Below are 27,751 nucleotides of genomic sequence, written 5' to 3'. Positions count from 1 at the left end.
CCGCCCCCCCAACATATGATGATATTTTAAGAGTTGAAGTCATGTGATTTCCTCGCTCCTCAAAATGCTGTTACTTCTGACTTGTCTTTTGTGTGGGCAAAGCTAACCCGGGTGTAACTCTATTGATTTTAAGGTACTGTTTGTCCTCATATCTCTAAAATAGCCTATTATTTTGAAGAAATATTTGAAAGACACGAAAAAATGTTCTTGAAGAAATGAGTAATAATTTAGTGCTATAGCCTACATTTTCAGTCCCAAATGTAAACAGTTGTTTCTGGAGTACAGAAAGTTTATGCGGTAACATTCATTGCAGTGAGCAGTTAACCTGCTATGAAAATACAAATGTCTGCGTGCGAGTTACCATTGTGTAATTAGATCTCCAAATCTGATATCCAAGGGCTAAATAATGCATCTAGTCCTGAAGAAAAAGACTAGAATGCTTTTAAAAATTTCAGATACTTCATTACATGTTAGAAACTACAAGATAGACCCTAAGACTGAAAGAGTCAAGAAAAAGAAAGATCTAGAAATAAGAACCAAGTAAGACACAAAATGTAAGACAAAAAGAGAAGACCAATATTATGCAAAAATTAGTATAAAACAGAAGTCCCTAGTATTCATAATCAATAATATTTTAACCAAGTAGTTATTCATATGGCCCAATGGACCTCTTTCAGAAATAAGGAAGGCATCTTATGATTCAGCTTTAAATCTTTTGTAGTTTTCTTCTTCTTTATTTGTTACATGGGTCTCTTCATGGGCATGGTCCTGACATTTTCTAGCCTTTCTCTGAATCTGTTCTCTTCCACATACAGCCAGAACTCAGACTTCTGTTGCTGCAAACTGAATTATGCCTGCACAGCATTGCATCTGCTCAGTATTGCAGGCTGTACGACATCATTTAGCTACTAAGAATGCGTGCCACTGCAAAATGTAGAACGTATCTTAAGGTCTATTCATTAGAGGACAGATTACCAAATAAGTTATAGAAACAATTACTGTAGCTTGGCAGTCTGATAGAGGTACAGGAGATACCAAGGGAATGAATGGCTCTCATGAATATTATATAGGTCCTTGTGAAGCCACTGTTAAACAGTGGGTATATTTAGGACTTTTACTGCATAGTTGTGTAGTTCTTTATTTTTGCCAAGGAAATTTTAAAGCTCCTAAAGTCCATGCAAACACTGTACAAGCAATAACGACTCTCAAGTAGTGATTTTACAGACCTTTCCAAAGAATGCTCAACTCCTTTATTATCTAAACATTTTGATGATAAATGTGAAAAGGGAGACTTCCTAAATCACCGAGCCATTTCTTTGTCATGTAATCCCAATGTCAAGTAACTGAACAAGACTTTTTTTATGAAAAGCTTTGTGCTATTGCCTCACTTATGAAAGAAGAATTTAAGTTAAAGAAGGATGGAGCAATGGGAGAGTTTGAAAAAGTCTATCTATATACTCAATATACTCAAGAATAGTTAACTAGAGAGGAAAAAAAGATACAAAAATAAGGCTTTAATAATTAAAGAATTAAATAGACAAAAAAATAAACAATATATCCAAGACAGAGAAAGGAATGGTCTCAGGATGGTCTTACTTCATCTATTAAAACAGGAAGCCAGTTTCCTGAGAAGAGAACACCAATATAAGTTAATACTTCTGAAAAAAATAAGGAAGTTTGCCTGACTGATTCAGCAAGTACCATGCCACTGTATTTAATTACTGTGGGAATTAAAATGCTTTCCTGGATGTCTAGGGCAAAGGCTGAACAATGTTACAACAGAAATACAGCCAAGAATGAGGAGAGCTCTTGGGAGCAGCATTGTGACTTTATTGTCCATTCTTTTTGAGGAAGGAAATGGGTTTTTACACTATGCACAGATTTTTACAGTTTATGTGGAAAAATAACTACTAATACCCTTCTTCTTATCACATGACATCAATAAACCTGTCTAATCTGAAAGCCATGAAAGAATTAAAAACCCCATAAATTTCCTTATCACGTTTTCTCTTAAACACAAAACCAAGCATTAGAATTTAGGCATCCCTAATATTTCCAGATATATTTTCAAAATGGATTTAAAAACCAAAGCATTTAAGACAAGACTAAATATTTTTCTTTTTTTGTTCTGCTACAACTGTAATTGTCCACAGATGAAAATTTATTCATAACTTTGCTCACATCCAAAAATTTAGAAACCTGAGAGTTCATACCTATTAGGTGTTTAAAAGAAGGTCTATATTTTATCACCAGATGTGTTTCTCTAACTTCATTGGGGTTTTTTTGAGACCTACCATTCCTGATGATTAAATTTTTTCTTTCATGAGGTCTTGTCCTGTCACAAAATAATATTCCACCAGTGTCTAAAGCTGTCTGCCAAAAGTCTAGCAATATTTTTTGACATGCGGTCCCCTGATGATTTTTAACACAGAAATGAGAATGGGTTTAACTGTAATTTTGAAAAGGCGCTGCATTTGCACAAATGTTTCCAAGCAACATTAATGAGACTGAACAAATGCAAAAAGGCATTTGGGGAGATAAACCTTTTTCAGCAGAATCTGAATGAAATTCTGAACATGGCTCCAATGGGTATCAAAAATCACCCATTGTAGTTTGAATGTTGAAATTATGTAGTTAACACCAGAGAACTTGGCTACGTGCAGAATCAAAACTGAACACAGAAAGTTTAGTGCATGGGCAATTGCCAATAAAAGCAAGTCAAGTAATCAGTCAAGTCAGAAGTTTCAGTTTATCAGACTATTTTAAGAGATACAAGTAGTTTACAATTATTGGCAACAGAAATGTAATAAAACTTAAAGTATTTTACTTAAACTAGAAATATCAGTTGTAAGAGGAGAAATATTCATAAATAACATAGTTGGACATTTCCTTCTTCCTGTAGCACTACTACGTTTCTTTATGTTTTTCTTTAAATCTACAACAAATTGATACTGAGGTACTGAAACTCTTTACTGCATGCTACCCTGCTCCATTTCTATTTTTATCTTCTCAGTGCAGTTTAAGCCTCTGTATTCTAATGCCTAATGAACATTCCAGTAATGAGTGGTGTCCCCCTAGGGTCTGTACTGGGACCAACACTAATTAATATGATCATCAATGACACAACAAGGGGCAATGGTTTTAAACTGAAAGAGGGTAGATTTATATTGGATATAAGGAAGACATTTTTTATGACTAGGGTGGTGACACTCTGGAACAGGTTGCCAGAGAAGTCGTGGATGCCGCATGCCTGGAAGTGTTCAAGGTCAGGTTGAAGAGGACTTTGAGCAACCTGATCTAGTAAAAGATGTCCCTGTCCATGGCAGTGGGGTTGGACTAGATGACCTCTGAAGGCCCCTTCTGACCCACCATTTTATGATTCTATGATTTTATGATTCCATGAACATGTTCTAATGAATATCTTTACCATACAAGAACAATATGATGACAAATAAAGATGTCATTGTCCCATAATTTAGAGAATACTTGGATTTAGACAGTGATATTTTTTCAAAAAAGACAATTTTTGTAAAAGTTATTGGGAAAAATTCTGCTGCAAATTACCTAGTGTGAATCAAAATCAAATCTACTGACTTCCCATTGAAATTCACCTTTATTTATATGGAAACAAAATTAAAAAGTAATTCTGTAATTTGTTTGACTACTTTGAATAAATGTTTTCTTCAAATTTATTGCTGCAATCAGCTCAAATCAAAAAGATTTCTTCTGCATATTTTTTTCTTCTAAAAAGACTATGATAAGAGTTTCAAGGGAAATTCTGAAATTCATCCACATAGTCTCTAATTTAAGGGGATGGGGTGAACATTAAATGCAGAACTTGAAAATTATTGGTTTTGCAGGCTACTTTGGAACTCAGTTGAACTTCTGGAACCCCCTGAGATGTCACTGAGAGAAGCATATAATATCTGTGCTTCATTTTGATGATTTGGGGAAGTCAGTAAATGTTAGATGTTTTTACAATATGTATTTACATATTATGAATGTATGCTGAACTCTTTTCCTTCACATTTCAGAAGAAGTGTGAAACAGCATTAAGGAAATATGAGTGTTTTTTATGACAATTACAATTTGATGCCCAGGCAAATTCTACAGTACATTAAATACATAAATGTAAGGAAAAAGATGTGCTATATGCATAAAGAAAAGCAGGCAGACTCACAAAACAGAGAACATCACTGAGAAATTTCAGAAGTGTTCAGATATTTTCCTCTAAATTTTTCACTACACATATTCTGTATATATGTATTAAAAATTTATTTTGAACTGGTATTCTTCATGTCATTCACCTTTCTTGCATGTGATTTCCTGCATTAATACGAAACACTACATATTGACCTATATGTGGCTGTTAGTTATTATTTATTTTTTCACAGATTAGGATTTCTTATCAATTATGTAATTTTATGATGAGAGTTGCCATAATAAATGTTTGTGCCACCCAGATGTCTTTACATAAACAAACATGTAAGTAATTTGACTGTTAACAGCACAGCTTTATATTATATTTGGTATTACTAACAAATCTTGATCTCATACTACCTACTTGATCTTCATTCAGTTCATAATTTACATATTTTCAAGTCTTCATCAATGAATTTTGAACACGTTTTGTAATTTCACCATATTTTGTAATTTAAAACATACATCATGCATGTCAACTAAGATTCCTGTATTAACATATTTATTGTGCTGTAACCATTTTCTGTGTGTAGAGTTGCCAGTCTACATTCCACCACCCCCATAAAATAATTGTCATTTAACTGTTCGCCTCTTTACTGTTTTTTTCAATTTTATGTAATAGGAACAGTAGGGGGCATTCAGAGCTTTAGATGCTGGATATGGCTGGATATGATCTTATGATGTTAGTTAACTACATTTTAAATGTGTACAATACAGTTCAATTAATTTACAGTATACCATATTAAATCCATTAATTCATGTAATATACATTTATGCACTGTGAGCTTCTCATTTACTTCTTTGTTGTGGTGTTCATTATTTTCACTTAAGTTTTTAGAAGCATTTCTTTTACATAGAATTTTAATAAAATAGATGAAAAGCAAAGATATATGAAAAATTAGTTGCAACAACTTTTAAATAATGAGTAAAATTATTTTCTTAAACTGAAAGCACATACATTCTTAATGTGATCCTTACCCAAAAAAAAACAGGAAAAAAAGTCTGACTTGAGTATATTACTTGCTGTGGTGAAAAAGTGAAAAATGGCTATCCTTCTCCCCAAGTCTCAGAAGAAAAAACAAGGAAGAAAAATAGCCCAGGATTTCTTATAGGCTGTAGCTTCAGCTCCACAGATCTGAGAGAAACTGAGAGCTATGAGGAGCCACCTGCCCTACAGAGCCTTTCAGCAAATAAGCAAAAGCCTCAGAAGCCTCCAGACTCATAAGAATGTACAACAGGTATTAGGGTGAGGATGCCACTCTGGTGTTATTTGAGGATATGTGGGTGGAGATGGCTTTATATCAACATGGCATTTCCCTCGTTCTATGACATGGATAATATTCTCCTGAGTAGAGTCCTAAGTAGCAGGGGAAAGTCGGTGCCGGCAAAGCGGTCCACGAACTAAAGGTGGCCATTGTCTAGAGTGGAACCCCAGGGGATTTACAAGGTCAGAAGGACTGTGTACGCTTAATTTCAAAGTTTAATATGATCAAGATTCCCTTAAGAGACTTAAGGTCCAATGTTTCTTGTGAGGACTGCTCACACATTTTCCATTATAAAGTTTTTGGGCAAAATCCATAAACAGCAGGAGATCTGATGACAAGACCTTTTTTGAGTCAGTGGGGTATAGAATCAGATGTATCCCTGCTTACTTGCTCCAGTGATCAAACCAGAGAGACTGGACAGCACTCCTAATCAAGCTCCAGAATATTCTAGAAGTTTGGATGTATATGTGGGATTGGGGAGAAGTAGGTTCGAATTTACATTTCTCTCTCTGATCTTACTGAAATACATCTTTCACTATCCCCCTCTCTGAAGTTCCTACATAGCTTCCAGTTTTCTGTCAGTAAGTATAAGGAATCTCTTCAAGCACATGGATAACATGCAATCAGAAAGTTGATTTTTTATTTCGTAGCAGAAATAAAACTGAAAAAAACCCCTTCCCCTTGACAAAAGGTAATCCCACAGTTCAACTGGTTTCTTCCCACATGCAACAGCTGATGAGAATGAGAAACACGGAGAAACTCCTAATCTGCAACTCAAACCACAGAATGACTAATTTTGGGTTTTGTAGTTTTTTCTTGGATTAGTCAAGAGTATTATAGGATTTCCCAGAAGACTGTCACATGGGAGCATTTTATTACTTTATTTTCCTATATTCCCTGCACTAACACTTGATATTCATATCATAGTTATTGTATGGATTCCAATGGCTAAGTGTATAACCTTAAATATCAAAGAGATTACTCAAGCAATGGCATCTCACACTGATTAAGTGTTTGCAATTTAGGTCTAACATTTCTTATTTTCTCACAGTTTGCCTTGTGGCCACACTAATGTAGACACTGAGGGTGCAATTCATTTGTTAGACCGTGCTTTGCCATTGTGATGCTGTAGGGTACCATACCTGGAGTCCCTCACCCACTCCACAAGGACACGGAATTTCTAAGCATCCTCTGTCATACCTTCAGGGCCATGCAGATGTCTCAGTTACTGCGGGGCCTTAGAACGTACTGGATTTCTGTGTTTGGGCAAATGGATCCTGAATAACCCTGTTGGCTCCTGTGATTACACTGACTAGACGTCTGTGGAATAAAATGGTGCATATACAGGCAATGTAGACACTAAAATTTAGGTCAGAATCTGGAGCTGAGTCCCACCTTTACATTCCAATAACTTCCTGATTACCCTGGCAAATTGAATAGCTTATGGTCACTACTTATATTTCACAGCCTTCCAGTCCTCAAGCAGTTCAGCTGACTATAGATGGTGTCAGATTTTAATCGCCTTCTTTCTATTTCTAAATACTAACCCTACGAATGGACCATATAAGAATATACAGAATGAAAACAGAAGGTGTGCCATATGTTTGAAAACAGAATGCAACATACTTATCCTGCCCTTACTCTCATAATTTTTCCCTAGTATTTACATGTCCTTTCTGCTGCACATGCATACATGCAGTCCATCTGGTTTGACATTTATCTCTGCATATCAGTTCATTTACAATACACTCAAAATATACCAAGAATATTAATTTTATCTCAAAGTTTTTCAGGAATTTAATATCTAATAAAGTAAAAAAGACACAGTTTATGCAAATTTACATTAATATATATAAGATGCATAGTTAGAGTATGTCTTCATATGATTTTCCAGAAACAAGCAGAAGGTTTTTTCATACTTTTTAAATCTAATATCCTTTAGGTCAGTGCCCATCCAGAAGAAAGATATCTGGTATGCTTATATTGGAAGATTTTATCAGTCTTGGAGAAGAAATTACTGAAACAATGGAAAATAGATTATTTTTTTTTAACTTGGCTATAAATTTGCCAGACCTAAAGAATATGTGCTGTTCTTTTCTGATGATGTATACAAATATTTTTTATCACTTCACCTGTTCATTCACTCTGGAGTGTGATGGCCCATGATGGATGAGAATCTTCACAATGTCTACATCTCCTCTCCAAGCAGCCAAGTGAATAGGAAAATAACCTTTATTATCTGCCACATTAGTTGATGCTTCATACTGAAGTAATTTGAGAACTATATCCCTGGAAAACAGGAAGTAGATCTAAAAATTGACAGGAAGCTTATTTTATTAAGTTTTTCATGAACATACATATTACCAAATTTTTTACCCTGAATAACAGAAAAAAACCCTGTATTTCAAGTGAAACAGCTACAAAAATGAAGACCAATCATTTCTAAGAATGAAACAGATAGTAAAACATAGCCAAAATGTTATTAATTGTAATGGTTCTTACTTCTTATGAATACCCATCAACAATATTATCATCAGTTCTCTGAATCTGTTTCTTGCAACAGGATCACCTGGCCACGGAATCATTTTTAGAATTTGCCAGTCCAGGCCATGTGCATGTCCCTCAAGACAAACCTTCCAGGCACTAAAGGCAGAGAAGTACTCCTGTCCCCATCATTGCTGGGTTCTGGAGGCAGGAAGACAAGAGGGTAGCTTTATGGACACGGTTCCTGCAGGAAGGCTTAAGTCACAGTTTTTCTTCTTGTTTAAGGCATTATCTCAAAGATGGAGGAACCAATTTAATCATGATCTAGTTAGATATATACTATCTTCTGTGGAATAACTGCTTCTCTTTTCATTTCCCACATCCAGCTGCCTGAGAGCAGTGAGGAAAAAAGTGACTTTTATTATTTTAATTCTTATTATATTCCTTTCAGTATTTTCAGTGTGGCTTATCATACATTAAATGAAAGATTAATATAAGCTGATATATTGCATCCCTTATTTTTAAGCAGTCTCCTGTACTTAACTTCAAAAGTTAAATACAAAAATCAGCTGTGTGGTATGATCATGTTATCAAGTATGTCAGAAAGTAAATAAATTCTGCCTTATCTCTCCATTTGTAATCTCATAGTTTGACACAGTCAGGCCTCATTAGTTATTAAGTTAATAGCATCTATGATCCAGTGTGGGCAGTTCTACACACATTTTTGCTGAATATGGAAACACTGGCTCTTACTGATTTGGCTCAAAAACTTGGGTGGGGGAGGTGGGGAGAGGGAGCTCAATGCAGCTTATGTTATGACTAAAAATGAAGCTCTTGACTACAAATTAAGACAGAAGGTAAATCCCAAGGCAATTGTTCTCTCAATCTTGATGGAATCTTATTTAATTGCCTATTGAGAGAAAAACGTGGCAAGTAAGAGTGAATATATCCAGGTCAAAAGAAACTCCAAGTTGTCTTCAAAAGAAATCATAGAGATACCAGAGTCACCACATCTAAGCTTTGAGGGAGACTTTAAGCTGGGCTTTGCTTACTCCTTACAAGGTCAAATAACATGAAAACAACCAAAAAAGAGCAGCTCCACTACAAGAAGACTTTTGCTACACAGAAAGTTCCAGAAAAGTGACACCCGAGAGAAACTTTTTAGTACAGATAAGGTTTGAGAGACTTCTCATGTAATTAATAGTTGGTCTTGAAGTAGATGGTCTAATGAAGGCTAAAGATACGTAGTAGTTTGAAAGGGACACAAATCAAAGGAAACAGAAATAGAACTAAGTGGGAGAAAAACAGCAAAAACCCCTCCACAACTGAAATCTATAGATAATGATATACAGCAACTATTGGGAAGAATCTGTTGCAAGATCCAAGCTACAAAATAGAACCTAGGTCTCCTTCATCCTTCAAGAATGCCCTGACCCATCTCACTTCTCTAGGGTGAGTCTTTTTTAGCGTGCTGTCTGAACTGTTTCATTTTGTAGAACTAAATTTCAAAGAGGAGAAGACTGAGAGTCCTTAGCCCAGTAACATTACCGGGCTAAGTAAAATTACTTAGGGAGAGTGAGATTCAAGTGCCTGCCCCAGATATAATTTAATTACTTATATAAAGCAGAATAGTTTCAAAAGTAAAGAGAACTATCCCAAAATAACCAAGGAGAAGGGAATTCATCACATACATACAATGATCAAGCAGAGACTTGAACACTGGTGTCCAACAAGTATCCCAGCCACAAATTATTGTTTGGGTCATTAAGTCTTATGTTCTCACTTTTCCTGAAAACCTTTGAAATGTCTCAAGTTCATCCTAATGTAAAGTGTGAAAAATTAAAACCCCAAAAGTCTTCAAAGGACAAGAACTTCTCCTCAGTGGGAAGGCTCCTGTGTCAAAAGACTATACCCAATATTGATTTTGAATATCAAGTTTTAAATCTGAAACAGAGTGTAAAGGTATTTATTTGTTATTTGTGGTGACTAATGAAATTACAAACACCAGGTGTCTGTCCAATTCCTTTGCTGACAGTGCTACCATTGTAGCAGGATCAGTATGATGGCTTGGATAGCAGGTCCTGAACCATCATGATTTATCATGAAATACCTCATGATGTATTTCAGTTTACTTTAATATAACAAGCTATAAATGTGATGTCAGTAACTGCTACTTACCCTGCTGTGTGAGGGTAAGGGGTCATAGCAGCCAGTGGCCATTACGACCTTTTCAAAAGCTGCAGTTATATGGCTGCTGTACATGAGTCCACATCTTGAAGTTCTCTCTGGCTTCAGCAGAAGTTTGGCCAACACTGTGTCTGAAAACACTCTCTGGTTTTTGTATGCTTTGGGATTTTATAGTTTATATTGCTAGGATTCACTTGACATCTTTGATAGATTCAGTGTTGATACAGCAACATTTTTACTTTGCTGGGTAACTATTGTCTTATAGTCAGTATTAAACATACTAAAACCAGTCTTCATCTATTTAAAACCAGCAATCTTTGCAAGCTAAGGCTTAGGCTTTTGTCAATCAAAAATGCGCAATGGCAAAGGAAACAATCCATAAACTATAAACAAGAGAAATGTGATTTTCTCCCTTTTTAAAAAAGGCTGAGTTTAATAGACCATATTAAGGACTTAGACCTAATTCCATGGAGGTAAAATATATTAATGGATGATTCTGAATCTTGCTACAGAACTGAAATTTTGGAAAATGCACAATATCTAGTTTAACAGTATTTTAACTTCATTTATTTATTCAGAAATGGAATATCCTATATTCACCAAGGGATTAATCTTGTCTAAAGAAAATATGCAGGTTTCTAGAATACAATCAAAGATACATCCTAAAGTTTTAATTTTTCCAAGAACGAATGCAAAAATTGTGAAATGAGTAAACAAAACATATAATTATTATGGATTTATATGTTATCTTATGGACAGTCCAAAATCACATTAAAGTCAGTGCAAATCACTCTTAAATTCAGTTGGGTTTTGATCAGTTCCTTATCTCCCACAGCGGAATAACCCAAAGCCTTACGTCAATGTTTTCTTTAGTGAAAATCCAGTCAGTGTTAACATGGTCAGTTTATGAACAGGATAGCTGGACTGCATGAAGTGGGGCAGCTCTTACCTTGGTTACAGTGGGGTCCATCCCACTAGAACTTTACAGACCTCATTAAAATCTTTCTTTCGTGTTCTGCCTTAATAACACCATGCAGTCGGCAGCATAATACAATGTAGGTAACATGTAGCAAGGGACAATATGTAATAACAGAGGTAACACAGAACAAATTACCAGGTGTAATAACAAAATATGTAGCAAGTTTCCACATTTTTTCACTGACAGGTCAATGCCTTAAAGCGTTCCCCGCACTGGTATGCCTGTGCAGTACCCCTCAGGGGGGATTTTGCAGGCTTTCCCCAAGCTTGGTGAGACATGCATGTGGTAACTTGGATGGATGGCAGGGAGGGAAAAGCTACAAGGTCCCATACAAGGTAATAGCCATTTTTTTCCGCCTTCAAGTGTATAACTACCAAATATTCTTATCATGCTACTTTTACTTTGATAATGATTAATCTATACTGTTCTTTTGTTTCACAGTATTGCTTCCTTAAACATTCAATGCACTATACGTGTGTATACACACACAAGTATACTACAAAATTTTCTGTTGCAATTTCCCACCAGCTAAAAAGCACTAGAGACACCATTAGCAGCAACAACCATAAATTTACTCAAAATTGAGGAAGAATTTAGAAGAACCAGTATAAAATCAATAGCTTCTAAACTGCATTTCCCATTTGTCTTTACTACATGCTGATATCAATGACAGTATCAAAAATTCTTATATTAATATATCCCATGGGAAATGAGATTATTTTAGTAAGTCAGGGTTTGTCAATTTTCTGTGAAAATCTCAGTGCTATGCTACATATTTTTAAGTTACGCAGTTAAATACCATTCTACATAAAAACTAAATGAGGCACTTACTTGTGTCCATTTAAAGCTGCATGATGTAAAGCAGTATAACCTGAACTGTCTGTGCAGTTTATATTTGGTCCTCGCCAGATGCTGCAAATAAAGCACAATTGTAAAGTTAATTTTTTGGCTTGGCAAGTACAGCAATGTCAGAAATCTGAGGTATAAATAATCTGAAGATCTCTGCAACACGTATGATTAAACCTTAAGAGACAATTTATCCTGAAAAGAACTTAAAATAGCAAATGTCATGTTGATATCAATATAATTTATTTATAAAAATAATTTTACACATTCATCTTTATAGCAGTCATGAACTTAATGTAGGGCAGTCTCAAAGACTAATAACTATTCTGTCATTTCAATTAGATCTGTTCTCCCAGTATTACTCTGGTAATTACACTGAGGATATAATCTGATTTTGCACTACTTTTTTCACAGGTATATATTCATTGAGTTTAGGTCAGTTAGTCTAGATTCATACAAATGTAAGATTAGTGAGAACCAATCATAGCCTTTAAAGGGACATTAAATTTATTCTTTTTACTTGGCCTGATATTTTAGCTCCCATTTTAACCAACTATATTTTAAAATAAATTACTTATATATAAACCAAAAGTTTAATAAACAGTGTTTCTTTTTTTTTTTGTTATCTTTCTGTGTTTTACAGCACTTATTTTACAGTCAGCTTCATTATACGTCTCGTGTAACCAATTTCACGATCTATTATGGACTCTTCACAAAACAGTAAAGTAGATTTTTTGTTTCAAATTAGAAAAATGAGACTGCTAATCTACCATTCCTCACTGCCCCCCCCAAAAAAAACAACAACAAACTCAAACCCTGGAAATGCGATACCAGAGGCATATTGAGTACCAGCAGGTTTTTCTTCTAACTGACTACATTTGAAGCTGACTGTATCATTTGTGGAAACAATTTTTTTATTCCATAACACAGTTTTCAACCATTATTATTACAACAAGATTACAAGTCCTGAATTACAGTCTGTTTTCTTTGGCTTCTAATACAGTGTTAAACAGTCATTGGCAAGCCATATTTTCCTTTCACTTCAACCCTTGGAATCAAGTGCTGTAGTTTAAAGAAAACAATCTGAAGCTAATAGGTAAAAAGAATTTTTCATACTCACATTTTTCATGATCTACATCAATAAAATGATGTCATGCTTAACACATGCTTTTTAAGAATTCTTTACTACTGAATCTGTATTTTATTACATATGGAATACTGACATTGTAGAGTGGTGTCTTTTTCATTGTGTGTGTTTGAATGATTAATTAGCTCATGAATTTAAGCAGTAGTTTTCCCATAAGTAATACTGCATGCATACAGAATTATTTCTCTGATACATTGTGTTCTGCAGCGACTATAATTCTACATAGTGCTGGGTACCTCACCTCTCCCTGCAATTTAATTTCTTGGAAGAACAGGACTGAAATATTTTCTTGGGTGCAAAGAAGCAAAAAATGAAGTATTTTCTTTTTTTAATCTGCTCAGAAGTCTACAGATGTTCTTTTCCACAGAAGGCAACTTCCAGCTAAGAAAGGCACTCTAATCTTTCCAATTAAAAGAAATTATTTTAACTTCATGAAGTAGTAAAAATTGAGTCCTTGAAACGATAGCTCCTCCATAATTGTCAGATGTTATTTACATGGCAGACAGGATGTCTTTATCTATTGGAAGGAAAGAAGTCCTTGTCTATCGACATTCTATAATCTCTTTTATACTTTTGCACAATACTTTGTCTTTGTTAGTTATTTTCTTATTTATTGGATTCTACTTTCTTCCTTTGATTTGCACCAGCTTATAGGAGAATGAAGCAGAAAAAAAGAAAAGTGGTATAGAAAGTCATATTTTAAATATTAAACTAAACACATAAGTGACTGGAATATTAATTTACTTGGTTTTGCTAGCTTGCTTGCTTTGGCTTACAGTTGTTAGGATTTGCCTGTTGGTTGTTTTTTCAAAAAGCAAGGGATCCATGAGTTCATCTATTATTCATGATGCATTAGGCCTTTAAGAAAATTAAAAAAACCCAAAACATCACAGAAACCCAACCAAAACCTAGTTCTTTTCTCCCCTAATTTTCTCCTTTAATCTAGGCACTCTTTAATGTATTGTTGTACTTCCTGACTCTGGTCTTGTGAAATATTTTTCAACTGAAACTACACAGATTTTTTTTTTCTACAAACTGAAACTTTATTAATGAGTATATAAATGCATCTATGTGAAGCTCCTCAGGACACTCACGTTGGGAGACAAAGGACAAAGGAGCGTGTGTAAATCCTGCTGACTCAGAGAGATGAGACAGGATGCACAGACTAATCGCTGTCAGCTCCCAAACGGTACAGAAAGACACGCTCAAAATCAGAACTCGGTTAGCAAACGAAAGAACACAGCAGACATGAGCAGGGCTCGGCTGCAGGCATCTCTTTTCCCTTGGGCCAGTGCAGAAATCCCCTCCTAGGAGGTCTTGCATTGCTACAGTATTGCAACACTATTTCCTACAAAATGAACTGCAGGTTCACTATATACACTGGATATTTATGCTTTAATAACTGACAATCAAATTCAAATTGGGCAGTCTGTGAATAGAAATTCTTACACCCTAAAACTCCCAGCTGTGGTGAATAGTTCACCTAAAGCTTTTCTCTTGTAATCACAATAGAGCAAGGCAAAAGTCTAGTGGTGTATTAGCTCCATAAAAAGCATCTGACTTCAAAGAGAAATGGGGTGGAGAAAGAGAAAAAGCCTAAAGAGCCTTTCTTTGGCATCACAAACATATACAATATATGAGGAATTATCATATTGATTTATCTGTGTATTAAAACACTTCAACAGTTACTGTGAAAGCAACACTGAGAACCTGGAACAAAACAAATTACCATTCAACCCCCAGAAAAGGATATTTGTTGACAGAAGATTAGCAGCTCTTTAGATTACTGTTAATATTGAATTTTCTCAAAAATGTTTCTCCTAATTTTTTGATGCAGTCAATAATCAAGCTTCTTAATTTTACATGCATTAGTAAGTAAGGAAATTTTTTTTCCTATGTACATCAGTAAATTAGGAAAACCTTTCTATGACTTAATGAATTTTAAGAAAGTAATTGAACATACTTTTTGTGCAAAAAAGCAGTTTTCAGTCAATGATGAATTAACATCCTGAATTAAAACATGATCATCAACTAGTTTCTTCCATTATAACTTGCCAAAGTGAGGCACAAAGAAACTGATTGCCAAAAGCAGAAAGACCTTCTTATTACAGTTTGCTTTCACTGTGGACAAAGAATACTGACCTTTTGAACTGATGTCAAATATTAATGGGAAATACTCTTTACTTGGTAAGAAAATTAACTTTTTTCTTTTTTATGAGCTGAAGATAATTACATATAAAGAGCAGCATTTCAAAAGTGATATGAAAATGACAGACTAAAGAAAAAGATGGCTAGTTGATTGATTTGTTATTTTGCTATGCTTTTCTCTATACGGAAAAAAATAATTGTGAAGTGGCTGTTGTTACACACATATGAACACAAAAGCAAGGAAATCAGAAGTTAATTCAGCTATCTTCATCACACAGGCACACTCCCTATCAACAGGACAAGAACTATGCATACATGCACAGAATTTCCATCACAACTTTACATCTGTTTCCATTGTATTTCCCCTCTGTACATATACTTTCATTATATTATTTCATTATTATTTAATTATCCATGAACTAATATTTATGTCTTTATATGGTAGTTTTCCTGAGGTGAAAGGAAAATATTTTAGCAAAACAATGATAAGAGTCTTTAAAAGCCATAAAAAGCTGCCTGACGACATCAGTGTCGATCTGCCCATTGGTTTTACTTAAACCTTATCTGATAACTGACTGGTAACTCTCTTTGGAATTTATTTCTTCTCTGAAATGAAGTGGCAAGGAAGAGGGTGACACTGTCTGGATGGAATCAGTTCCTCTAGCGGAGATGGATACAGCATGGTGGTCATGCCTGCATATTTGAGGGTCAAAACCCTGTTGAGGGCTGAGACAGGCTTAGTATATGCTTAGTCCTCAGCCCCCCCCTCCACTCCCCACCTTCTTTCTCAGGTCTTCAATTTTTGAAAGCTCTTCCTAGAGACCCCCTGGCTCTTCAGGACTGCAGAAGTAGTGAATCTCATCTTGCCATGTCAGTTTTAATAGTGGGCAATCCTAAGCTTCATCCTGTTTCCATTGATGTTGGTGGCAAACACCAACCAGCTCATATAAATCTAGTTTCCTTATTGTTCCATAGAATAAATATGTATTACAGGAATTTGTGTTGTTCTGAGCCAAAATCTTCCAAAATTTCTGTCTATTGTTGTTAGTCTGACAAAAACACATTGCCTAAAGTTATTAGAGCACATAGCCAGGCTCCTATATTCATTAGTGCTCTGCCTATATTCATACACATTTTCAGTCATGTGAACTGAGCTTATACAAAATATATGGACAATTTTACAGAGCATTTTTGAAAATGCAAACTTTTACACAATAAGATGTATCATCAGTTATTCAGACACAAAATAATAATGTTACTTATAGCGAACAGCAGCAAAATAGCTCCCATTCTCTATTTGATGTACAAATAAATCATATAATTGACAACAATGTTGCTCTAACCTATAAAAATTAATAATGTTACTTATCAAATATAGAAGTGTTTCATTTTAGTAAATATGGTATTTTTTTCTTTCTACAGATTCCTCTTTGATGGAATCCAGTGTTACATAAGATATATTATCCTGTAAAAAGAATTTATGTCTTTTGCATGTATGGTTTTACCTATTATTTGCACTACTTCGCTGAATTTGAGATACATTTTCAATACTTCAAGGAAAGTAAATTTAAATATTTACCTTTACTGACAGTGGGAAAAAACCTTTTAGAAAGTCATATTTTAAAGCATAATAAATAATTAATGAATAATAATAAAGTACTCAAAAGTTGCACATGGAAAAACAACATAAAAAAATTCATTTTAGGATTTTTTTTGAGCAAGTGCAGCTATAGGTCTTAAAATGACAAAAGTAGAAGATGTCTTGAGTAAGACTATCTTAGATCTTCTTTTCAGTATTAAAAACAGCTGTTGCATGTAGCAACGGAGAGTTAAAGATTCAGTATTAAAATAATAACAATAAAAAATATTGTTATTATTTTAATTTAAAAAAATTAAAAGGAGAAGGGCAGAGGGATTATCAATTCAATTAATATTAACTGTATTTTTAAAGCTTATTGTATATATAATTCCAATTGTTTATTTAAGTGCTTTTGTTGTATCAGCGTGAAATGTGACTCAAAAACATTTCATTTTTGAATGTGTGGAATGTGCTTATCTCATTTTGATTTCTGCTGTTTAGTTGTCTCAATATAAATAATACAACAAAATTTATGGTCAACTAATTCACGGGATTAAGTATGTTGTTCAAGTTCAGGCTCTAAAGTGGCTTATTCCACCTGTTTTCTTTAACCTTGATCTGTTTACAGTCTTGGCCATAAATAGTGTAAGTCTGGAAAACTGGGGCACTTCACCGAACTGTGATTTTATTTCCATACTGATTCTGTTCAACTGGTAAGTGATTTCTATTTAATATGAAATATTGAATATAGTAAATATTATGAGTTTGATTATTTATTTTACAACATTTACTTCTTACTATGCTTAGAGTGGCTTCTATAGAAGTAGGTCTCAATCCTACACAGTGGTCTGATAATGAGGTACTTAGGTACATAAAGCTCCTTTCTCCTTCAATCACTTACGCAAAATTTTATCTGTCTCCATGAGAAACTGTGAGTCCATATATCTAGGGACTGTTACCTTGAAGTCTCCTAATAGCTGGATAATGAATGAATTTCATTGCAAGTATGCATTGCCTGTGATCAAAACAGAGAACATGACAAACCATAGGTCGCTCATCCTCTCTATAGGTGCACGATCAAGTTAATCCAACAAATCTTATTTCAGCAAAAGGCCTGGGTTTTACAAGATGGTTACCTCTACAAGATCTACAGGTATGGCCTATGTTCCATAAGTTTAAGATTTATCATGATAACATGAAATTACTATAAGAAGGGAGTGCAGAAAATAATTAAAGGTAAATCCAGCCTCCACCTTTCTTTGGCAATGAAGATTTCCAGAGCTAAAGTAAATTCTCCTGTGCAGCATGTGTGTGAGATACAAAGATTCTGCTCAGATATCTCCATTCCCTTCCTATCAAGGAATTATGCATTTCAGCTTGGAAACTTGAAGAACAAGTTGGGATAAGCTATGAAAGGAGCATATAGAGAGCCATTTGATTCCTAATTAGGGAGATATAGTAGATATTCACAAAAAGTACTACTGGGATCCTTCCGGGGTGTCTATCTGTGATTCTACGCTTCTCTGAAAGGCAGAGAAGGGTTTCTTCCTCCCAGCTGTTGTAGAAGCCTCCAGTATACATATAACCCCTTTTGAATGTTAACTGGGAACAGAGATGTGAAGACAAATTAGGAAGAGTCATTCACTCCCATCTAGTCTATCTAAGGCATAGGCATCAATACCTGTTGTGATTGAATTCCAAATTTGGTTTTGCTTTTGAAAACCTGTCTAAGGAATGATATATGCAGTATTAGTAATATCCATAAAGATGGATATCAAGCAGTAGAAAAAGAGAAAAAATTCATAAACTCACAACATTATGAATTTAGCACTACTGTTATGTTTATCTTCTGTCTATCATGCTTCTTTCCTCCATGAAAAGCTACAACAACAGTTGGGTCGAAAAAGATCTTTTTTGAACTATACAAACAGCAGGATCAACACTTAAAGTGATAACATAAGCATGGAAGTAAAAAGGGTAATTTAAAAAAGCACGTAGAACAAAGGCAGCATGTCCAACAATGTAAGACTCAAAACCCAGTATCTTACCTGTAATTACTGTTGTTCAAGTTTTGTGAAATATCACTGCTAAATGAACAGTAACAGATTTAACAGACTGCATCTACCCAGACTAAAACTTGGATTAGGGTGCCAGCATTTAAAAGTGTACGAATAACCTTAATACCAAATAGATAACCTAGTATACTTGCCCATTACCATTCTTGCTGTAACTAACTATGTTTTTGATTGGGGATGGATGAGGCTAGTACAGTCATTAATCCAATCTGCAATCCCCACTTTCTCCAGTGGAAAGAACTAAGAAAAGGCTGATTATAAATGACAGAAGTTCAATGTGTGGCTGAGGAGGGGCAGAATCCCAGACATACACACACAAGTCCTGGATATCCAGAATACCCTTAGCCATGATGAGTCTCACAGAGTCAATGTGACCCCTCACAGAGACAATGTGACCTTATCCTTTGAATAACCTTAGGACAAAAGAAGAATTGCAATTGAAAGAAACAGAAAACGTCTTATAAAAGCATATTTTGATAGAGTTAGGACTTAAGAAGTAACTCTAAATGAACTTCTGAGGCAAGAAATTACAGGACCTGTATATGAGGACATCGTGATTGTGAAGTACCCAAAGAACAGGCTAGAACAGTACTCAGATAAATAGAAACTATACAAAATTTCACACACATGAGTGCTAGGTTATGTGATAAACATCTCCTGTGTACATCCCCAAAGGAGCACAAAGAGACAACAGCAGGTGGGAGAATCAGGTAATACCCTGGCCCAGCTACTCTCAAGCTCATCAGAGAAGAGCCATCAGCGCATTAAAGTCCCATCCCTACAAGTCCAGCAGAGCGGACCAGCACAGGAGCAGGCAGGAACCCAAATTACGGACTCAGGGGAAGAGACACCCTGTTGGGGCCCCTCCCAGGGCTGTCCTGTGAGACCCTCCACCCCATCGTCCGGGGGTGACACTCGTCAAGATGAGGCAACGCTGGAGCACATTTCAGGCTGAGAGGCGCTACTGCCTAGGGGTATGGGACACAGGGGATTGAGCAACACTTCCTACGGGACATTTAGGGGGGGAACCAAAGGCAGGGAGAGAGAGGATTTAAGTGATTTAGGGAGAAACAAGTGTGAGAAAATAGAGGGGTAAGGGGACAAAAAGGGCAGATCACATGTATATAGTTGGCTTCACAGTACAATAGCCTGGCCATGTCCTGCACACAATCTTATTAAATTCCATTTCTATTTTCCTGGGTGAGGGACTCTATTCTGTGTGCATGCATTTATATGAGGGTCCGACTGCCAGCAACTGGGTCAGCTGACAGGCTAGTGAGCACATGTGTCTGTGTTGCCAGAAACTGGAGCAAATGAGGGTCTGGATACCAGAAACTGGAGTGGGACCATGGGTCAGAGGGCCTGTGTGTCCATGGAGCCTGCAGCTGTAGAGCGTGGGTGTGCGAGACAGTGTGTGATTGCTACCGAAGATAAGCTGGACTAGACAGCAAGTAAGTGAAGTAGCCTGGGAGCCAGTTGTGTGTCTGCATGTCTTTCAGGTTGAGACGATGCAAGGAGCTGGCTGTCACATAAGAGCAGGGTGAAGGTTAAATTTTGCAGACCAAAAGACAAGCAGTAGACTTCTGCAGAAGCCACAAAAAGTATTTTGGTTTTTTAGCCAACTTTGAACATCTGTATTAAAAATACTAGAGAAATAAGTGGTCTTGTATGACAGATTTAGGCCACTGGGAGGTATGTTCTAGGATTCTGCAGATTAGACAGTCTGCGCATGTGTAAGTACATGCAAATTTAGATACATTCAGTTTGGGAAATAATCTACCTAGAAAAACATGTTGACAAGCACTCAGTCTCTCCAGTTAAGTACTTTGTGTGGTAAAAACTAAATAAACTAAACCTGAACAAAAGTCACATGAACTAGTTTAACTGAACTAGAACTCCATTTCCTTGAAGTTGGAATCATTTGAAGCTATGTCATTTTATTCTGATAGAGTTAATAGTTATATCAGTTTGAATGTTATTAAAAAATCAGGTAATATGCAAAAACATAAAGGAGAAACACTTTGACTTCTTGATGATGTCACGCAAAGGAATAAGCAATAAATTAGTCATGCTTTATTAAAAGAATCTGTCACATATAAGGTCACTTTGCATTTGACCTTTATCTAACCAGCTTGGTTTCATCATTCTTTGTGGACTACTCATCTCGAAGTACACTGGCTGGGTATAGTGTATAATACTGTGGCTATATTCAGAGAGCAATATGTTCCTGACTAATACTGGTAAGCTTTGCCTTATCGTTACAGTCAAGACCAATTTGCCTGGAGCAGCTAAAAGAGAGAAAGCTTTCATCAGTTATGACAGCATGGTTCCTCTGTATTCCAGTTGTCTATAGGGACAAGCTGGGGTTTTGCTTAGTTCATAGTGAACCTTAGGAACTCCAGCTTGTCAGTGATGAGTCAGACAGATCATTGGATCCACTCCAGAGTTCTGTCCTTGACAATCCAGTCATCCCAACAGGAAAAAAATGTTAACTCTCATTTGGCATCATCCTGCACAAGAACCCTGTGAGAACAGCTACTAACTAAATTATGTCCAAAACCAGATCAGCAGGCAGTATCTTTAATAAGTAAAATCATTCATGTTTAAGCAATGTGAACCATGTTGTCAATGATATCTCCATGTATGATCTTACGTGATGTGAGCAATCTTCAGGGATGCCATATGGCTAATGCTGAAGATCAGTGCATCAGATTAACTGTTCCTATGGAGGGCAATTCCACGCCCTTCATCATGATTTTGGGCTCCCTACATATATGAGGTAGATGGGTTCTACACATTTGTTATGAATCAGACCTACACGCTTTGTATAAGATCTATAGATTGACTAAGATCAGCAAGGAACAGGGCTCCACTGTGTTAGGTAATATTAGGCCATACAACAGAGAAAGACAAAGAATCAGACATACTTGACTGTATCTTTTTCCAGTGTACATATAATACATATATACATATAATACATATATACATATGTACATACCTATATTGAACTTCCTTTATAAATAAATGCTGGGTTCTTTCATCTCCTCCCAGACAACTGCTATTTAGTGAGATTATATAAACAATAATTAATTTTCTGTAAGCACAGCAATGGAAGTGGATCTTCTGAAGGGTTTTGAAAGCCCTTGCATATCTTGTGATTGTAAGATACACTTACATGAATATACCTATGAACACTGAAGTATAGTATATACCATCAGTATTTTGACTGGAAGAAGAGAACACATTCTAAGATAGACCACTGTGACTTCTTCTTTTGTAAAAATTAGATGGCACTAAGTTAAAAAAATACTCTAGTACTTCTCATATCAGAAACACACTGAGCAAAGTCCTATTTCTCTTTCTCTCAAGAATCATAGAATCATAGAATGGTTTGGGTTGGAAGGGACCTTAAAGATCATCTAGTTCCAACCCTGCTGCCATGGGAAGGGACACCTTCCACTAGACCAGGTTGCTCAAAGCCCCATCCAGCCTGGCCTTGAACACTGCCAGGGATGGGGCAGCCACAACTTCTCTGGGCAACCTGTTCCAGTGCCTCACCACCCTCACAGGAAAGAATTTTTTCCTAATACCTAATCTAAATCTACCCTCTTTCAGTTTAAAAATGTTACCCGTTGTCCCATCACTACACTCCCTGATAAAAAGTCCCTCCCATCTTTCCTGTAGGCCCCCTTTAGGTACTGGAAGGCTGCTGTAAGGTCTCCCCAGAGCCTTCTCTTCTCCAGGCTGAACAAATCCCAACTCTTTCAGCCTGTCCTCACAGGAGAGGTGCTCCAGCCCCCTGATCATCTTGGTGGCCTTCCTCCGGACCTGCTCAAGCAGGCATATGTCTTTCTTAAGCTGGGGTCCCCAGAGCTGAAGGCAGTACTGCAGGTGGGGTCTCACGAGAGTGGAGTAGAGCAGCAGAATCACCTCCCTCGACCTGCTGGTCACGCTTCTTTGGATGCAGCCCGGAATGCAATTGGCTTTCTGGGCTGCAAGCGCACATTGCTGGGTCATATTCAGTTTTTCATCCACTAATACCCCCAAGTCCTTCTCCTCAGGGCTGCTCTCAACCCACTCATCGCCCAGCCCGTATTTGTGCTTGGGATTGCCCCGACCCATGTGCAGGACGTTGCACTTGGCCTTGTTGATCTTCATGAGGTTTGCATGGGCCCACCTCTCAAGGCTGTCCAGGTCCCTCTGGATGGCATCCCTTCCCTCCAGCGTGTCAACCGCACCACACAGCTTGGTGTTGTGGGCAAACTTGCTGAGGGCACACTCAATCCCACTGTCCATGTTGGCTACAAAGACGGTGAACTGTGCAGGTCCCAATACCAACCCCCGAGGAACGCCACTCATCACTGCTCTCCATTTGGATACTGAGCTGTTGACCGCAACTCTTTGAGTGCCAGTTCCTCATCCACCAAGTGGTCCATCCATCAAATCCATGTATCTCCAATTTAGAGACAAGAATACAGATACGATGACATATTTTGTTAGGAGAGATATTCCTTTAGCTGTTCTTTTTTCTAATTCAACTGACCTTGAATCTTTAGTAAGAAAAGTTATAGAGGGTTTTTCCCAGAATACATTTTTGGAGGTCCAACATCGTATTCCATCCATCATAAATTCATAGTTTTGCAATTTTAAACACATTCTTATCACAGACAGGCAAAGTCAATATTTGTTATAAAAGGAGATTTTAAAGCCTCTAAATGATTAATTATGCATCCTGGAACACTTACTGAACTTGTTTAAGTGGAATAAAAATTCCTGAAGCTCTGGCACTGGAAGCAGCACTGGGAAGAGTCACAATATATATCACAAATTTTTGAAATATGGATGCTCTTAGAACTATGACCTCATTCCAGAATTAAAGATTGTTCATCCTAGAAACCAACCTGAGATGAGACTCTTTGTTATAGCTCTAGGACACACAGAACAGAATTTGCTATCTATAGATTCCGCATTTCAGCTGGCTTTAATACCTTGTCCTTCCTAATCTGTGTTTCCTCAAAAGTAGAGTAATTCTACTAGACACCAGTAAAATAGGCACCAGAAAAAAATACATGATTCCATTTCCTCTTGGTTCTTGAAGGCCATTCCACACCTCATTCTCAATTTAAGCTGAGATTTGAAAACGAGATTCAGAAATCAACCTATAGTAAAGTCTTAATCCCTGCATCAATGAATCAATCACTAGTGCTCTTGACATATGAGAACGTGACAGATGTAAGAGTCTCACATCTTATGTCTGCATCTACATGGTATTACATCAGCTATCCACATGATCTCCCATATTCTCAGTCCAAAGCTTCTGTATCTTCCTCTCATATCAGCAGCAACAATATCCAACCCTTTTGGACAACCTGCCATAAACTTAACCTAAACTCAGAACACTGGAAGAGTGCAGCTCCAGCAACTAACTTCCAAAATATGGAACGTGTGATATTGGGGCTCTTGAAGTCTATCAACAACCTATAACATACATACAACATATACACAACATTTGTACTTTCTGGTAGAATACTTCCTCAATTACTCAGACTCTGTAGCCCTAAGCAGACAATGAACAAGGCAGAGAATATTAGAAGCCTGCAACAGCACATTTTTGCAAGATATAAGGTAATTGAAAGTAACCTTGATCAAAATGTATTCAAAATAGTACTAAAAACCCTTCCTATCCGTAACATAAAATATTAAAGAATTTGAGTCTGTTCTCTGGAGTAACATAGTTTCAAAACAGAGGTGCACTTAATGTCTTTACTAGAATGCCTAGCATAGAGTATCTGCATGTTACCTGTCTCCATTGAAGTGTTAACACTCATTCTTTCTATCAGCATTATATTAACATTGTTAATATGAACACAACCTAGGAAAGGCATTTGAAAGATATAGATATGACAAATATATGATAGAAATTATAGTTACTGCACAGAAAAAAAAATTAGCACCTGTTAGATTACATCAATTCAATATTTCTTTCTTTACTTCTCTTAACTGGATTAACACATTAAATAAGAAAGTTGATTAGTGTGGAATTAGATATTGCAATAAGTAGAACTGAGTAAAACCAATCCACTCATCACATTTTCTCAGAGGCTTAAACATTGTATTACAGAATGGTGGCTATATCAGACATACTGCATAACCTAAAATGGAATCTTTGCAACATCCAATCTTTAACACATAGAGCTATTATAATGTGACAAGTTTAAATGTTGTTGGCATAGTATAGAAAATCTGGATAAGAAAGATACTCGATGAAACTGTGTTCTCTGGTACAAAAATTACTAAACCAGGAAATGTTATTAACTAAGGACAGTTTGAGCATAAATCCTCTATCCTATGCTCAAGCTAATCAGAATGGTAGGGCAAAAAAGCTTTCCAACAATACAAACATAGTATTAATGCCTTAATTTCTCCTCTCAGCAACATGTCATGTCCAAAATAAACAATATCAAAACAGAATTGTCCTACTGAGCACACATTTCATTTGCTGTGCTTTGCCAACAGAGGTCAGAATTACCTCAGGAGCATCCAAAGCATTACTATGATCATGACTGGAATTACTTTATCAGCACAAAATTACTTTCACAAAGACAAATAACATACTTTAACTAGAGAGGCTAAAGTTTCATAACTTTACATATTACAAAGGTCTTCCAAAGCTTTTGGGTATGTAACAAGAATATCACCACTTAAAATTTCATGAACTCCATTACTGAAATAATTACAAAGGTCATTTCCATCACATCACCAACAAAATATTTGGTAAGATGTACTACTCATCACTTGGATCACTCAGAAAAAATAAATCTTCCAGCATGATGCCTTTTATTGAACAAAATCATTTACGACACATAGTTTAGAAGGCAAAATGTAATTACAGTAAAATATTCACTAAATCTGCAGTCTATTTATGTTAGAATTCCCTATTCAAATCCATTAGAAGTTATTGTTTCTATTCTATTTAAAAGCCTTATCAAATGTAGAAATGAAACCCAAGACTAAGAGGTTTAAATGACACTGAAGCTTCTACTATAAAGGAATATCTGGCTGATGTAGAGCTTTAAACAGCTTAAAAAGAACAAAACCCTCCACTTATTTATAGATATATCTAACGTGAACACTATGTTTCTTAATTCTACAAAAACAATGAAATACTAACAAAGAAACTAAACATTCTTTGCACCTCAAATAGTTCTACTGGGGCATGTTTTCCAGAAAATGAAGTAGCCATCTACTCTATAAGTATTGCAAGTGCTCTGTTCAGTTGCAGCTCCATGGATCATGAACTTTTCAGCAATCTTAAAATAAAAATGCTAAATTTGGGGAAAAATATTTCAAGAATGTTAACTGAATAATCTTGTTATCTTTCTGCTCCTTAAAATAGAACTGATAGGATACTCCACAAAATCTGTTTTGGCAGAAACCTTTATGTAAAATATAAGACTCAGCCATTACAGGAATAATTTAATGTTCTTTCTGAACTGCCTCTTTGGTAAGTAATATCTGAAGAACCCAAATTTGGGTGCAAATATTCCTCCCAATACCACAGAGTTTGAGAAACATTGGAGAAGAGATCCCAGTTCCAATAACAATAAGACACCATGCAAAATGATTCATCCCAACTCTCTCTCCCTATAATCTACTATTAGCTCCACGGTACATACAGGACTCATGAAACCATTACTATGATTTGTTCAGCTGTGTTTAATGCAAATAGTGTTCCTAGCTCTTTATATAAGCAATAAAAGAACAATCCCTAAATATCTAAACTAAACATAACATGTAAGGATAGACTGGCCTACAGCACAAAAAGGGGAAGTGATACACCAAAAAAGGTTATGAAATGTACTTGTGAGATGGCAGATTCCATCTTCTTTTCCTTTATTATGTGTATAAATCATATTTATTTTGTTGTTTTACATTAAAGGTCATTAAATTTAGATCATTTGCAGATCCTTGTTTGCGAAATCTCTAGAAAGGTGTAGATTTTTAGAGAATGATGGAGATGGAAGGCCTGTGACATATATACAGGCTAGGGTCTCTAGAAGCTACTTAATAGTAACTGTTAAAAGAATCCAGACCCACCCACCCACCCCTGAAAAACAGGCCCCTGTTGAAATTACCTTATACTGAATTCACTTTAAATTTTGATTATCTTTAATCTTGGAAAGAAAGATTTTTTTCTACATCTTATTTTAAGGGCACTTTCAACAAGTAGATTTGATTGTTAGTTCAATCTTGACAGTATAATTATTCTGTTAAATGAAGAAATAATCATTTCACCAGAGGGTGCACAATCTGATTTCGAGTAGCAAGAAGAGGGATGTTTTCTTCCAAGTGTTGAAGCCTGTCCAAAAAAATACTTATCATACGTGGAGTCACATCAGAAAAAAAAAAAAAAAATCCTTCTAGTGGAATTAAATTTAAAAAGTGGCTGAGGCTTCACCCAGGAAAATATTAAATTGAACCAAGACTTTGTTTAGGTCAGCTTTCCTGAGTAGCTGGATACCCAGCACCCAGCAAGAACTATAGAAAAAGAGATTCATTCTTTAAATTGCCCTGCTCACATAAGGCCTGACTAGGTGCTGGTTCATGGCTGGTCTCCCTTGGTCCCACTATCCAGACAAAGAACCTCATATAGGTGTGTCTGACATAGCTTAAGTTAGTGCAATCCCAGGAACACTTCTTTCTCAGTGAGGGGGACGTTACAGTAAAAGGTAAATGTTTAAAAACCACCTAGTTACTAGAATATCCATCTCTTCTGGATTTTCGAGAAGCCAACTGAAAAGAGTACAAAGTGATCTGAAGGAACCTGGCATCCTAAAAGGC

General features: G+C 36.1%; 1 protein-coding gene across 11 annotated transcripts in view; it reads right to left on the bottom strand.

The window, feature by feature from the left end:
* ANKS1B (ankyrin repeat and sterile alpha motif domain containing 1B) overlaps window positions 1-27,751 on the bottom strand; it is a 443,348-nt gene that overhangs the window by 381,488 nt on the left and 34,109 nt on the right. For 9 of the 11 annotated variants that reach the window (XM_030002651.2, XM_030002653.2, XM_030002652.2 and 6 more), the window contains exons 2-3: window positions 11,947-12,027; window positions 7,598-7,754 (exon numbers count right to left, since the gene is read on the bottom strand). In XM_030002651.2, the coding sequence (XP_029858511.1) occupies window positions 7,598-7,754; window positions 11,947-12,027 (238 nt within the window). Of the gene's footprint in view, window positions 1-7,597; window positions 7,755-11,946; window positions 12,028-27,751 lie in introns of those variants that run through there. The other 2 variants (XM_030002655.2, XM_030002659.2) reach the window with 2 other exon arrangements.

The sequence above is a fragment of the Aquila chrysaetos genome, chromosome 26 (assembly GCF_900496995.4).
Source record: "Aquila chrysaetos chrysaetos chromosome 26, bAquChr1.4, whole genome shotgun sequence".
Taxonomy (NCBI): domain Eukaryota; kingdom Metazoa; phylum Chordata; class Aves; order Accipitriformes; family Accipitridae; genus Aquila; species Aquila chrysaetos.
The sequence above is the reverse complement of the archived record's forward strand: the minus strand, read 5'-3'. Positions and strand labels throughout refer to the sequence as shown.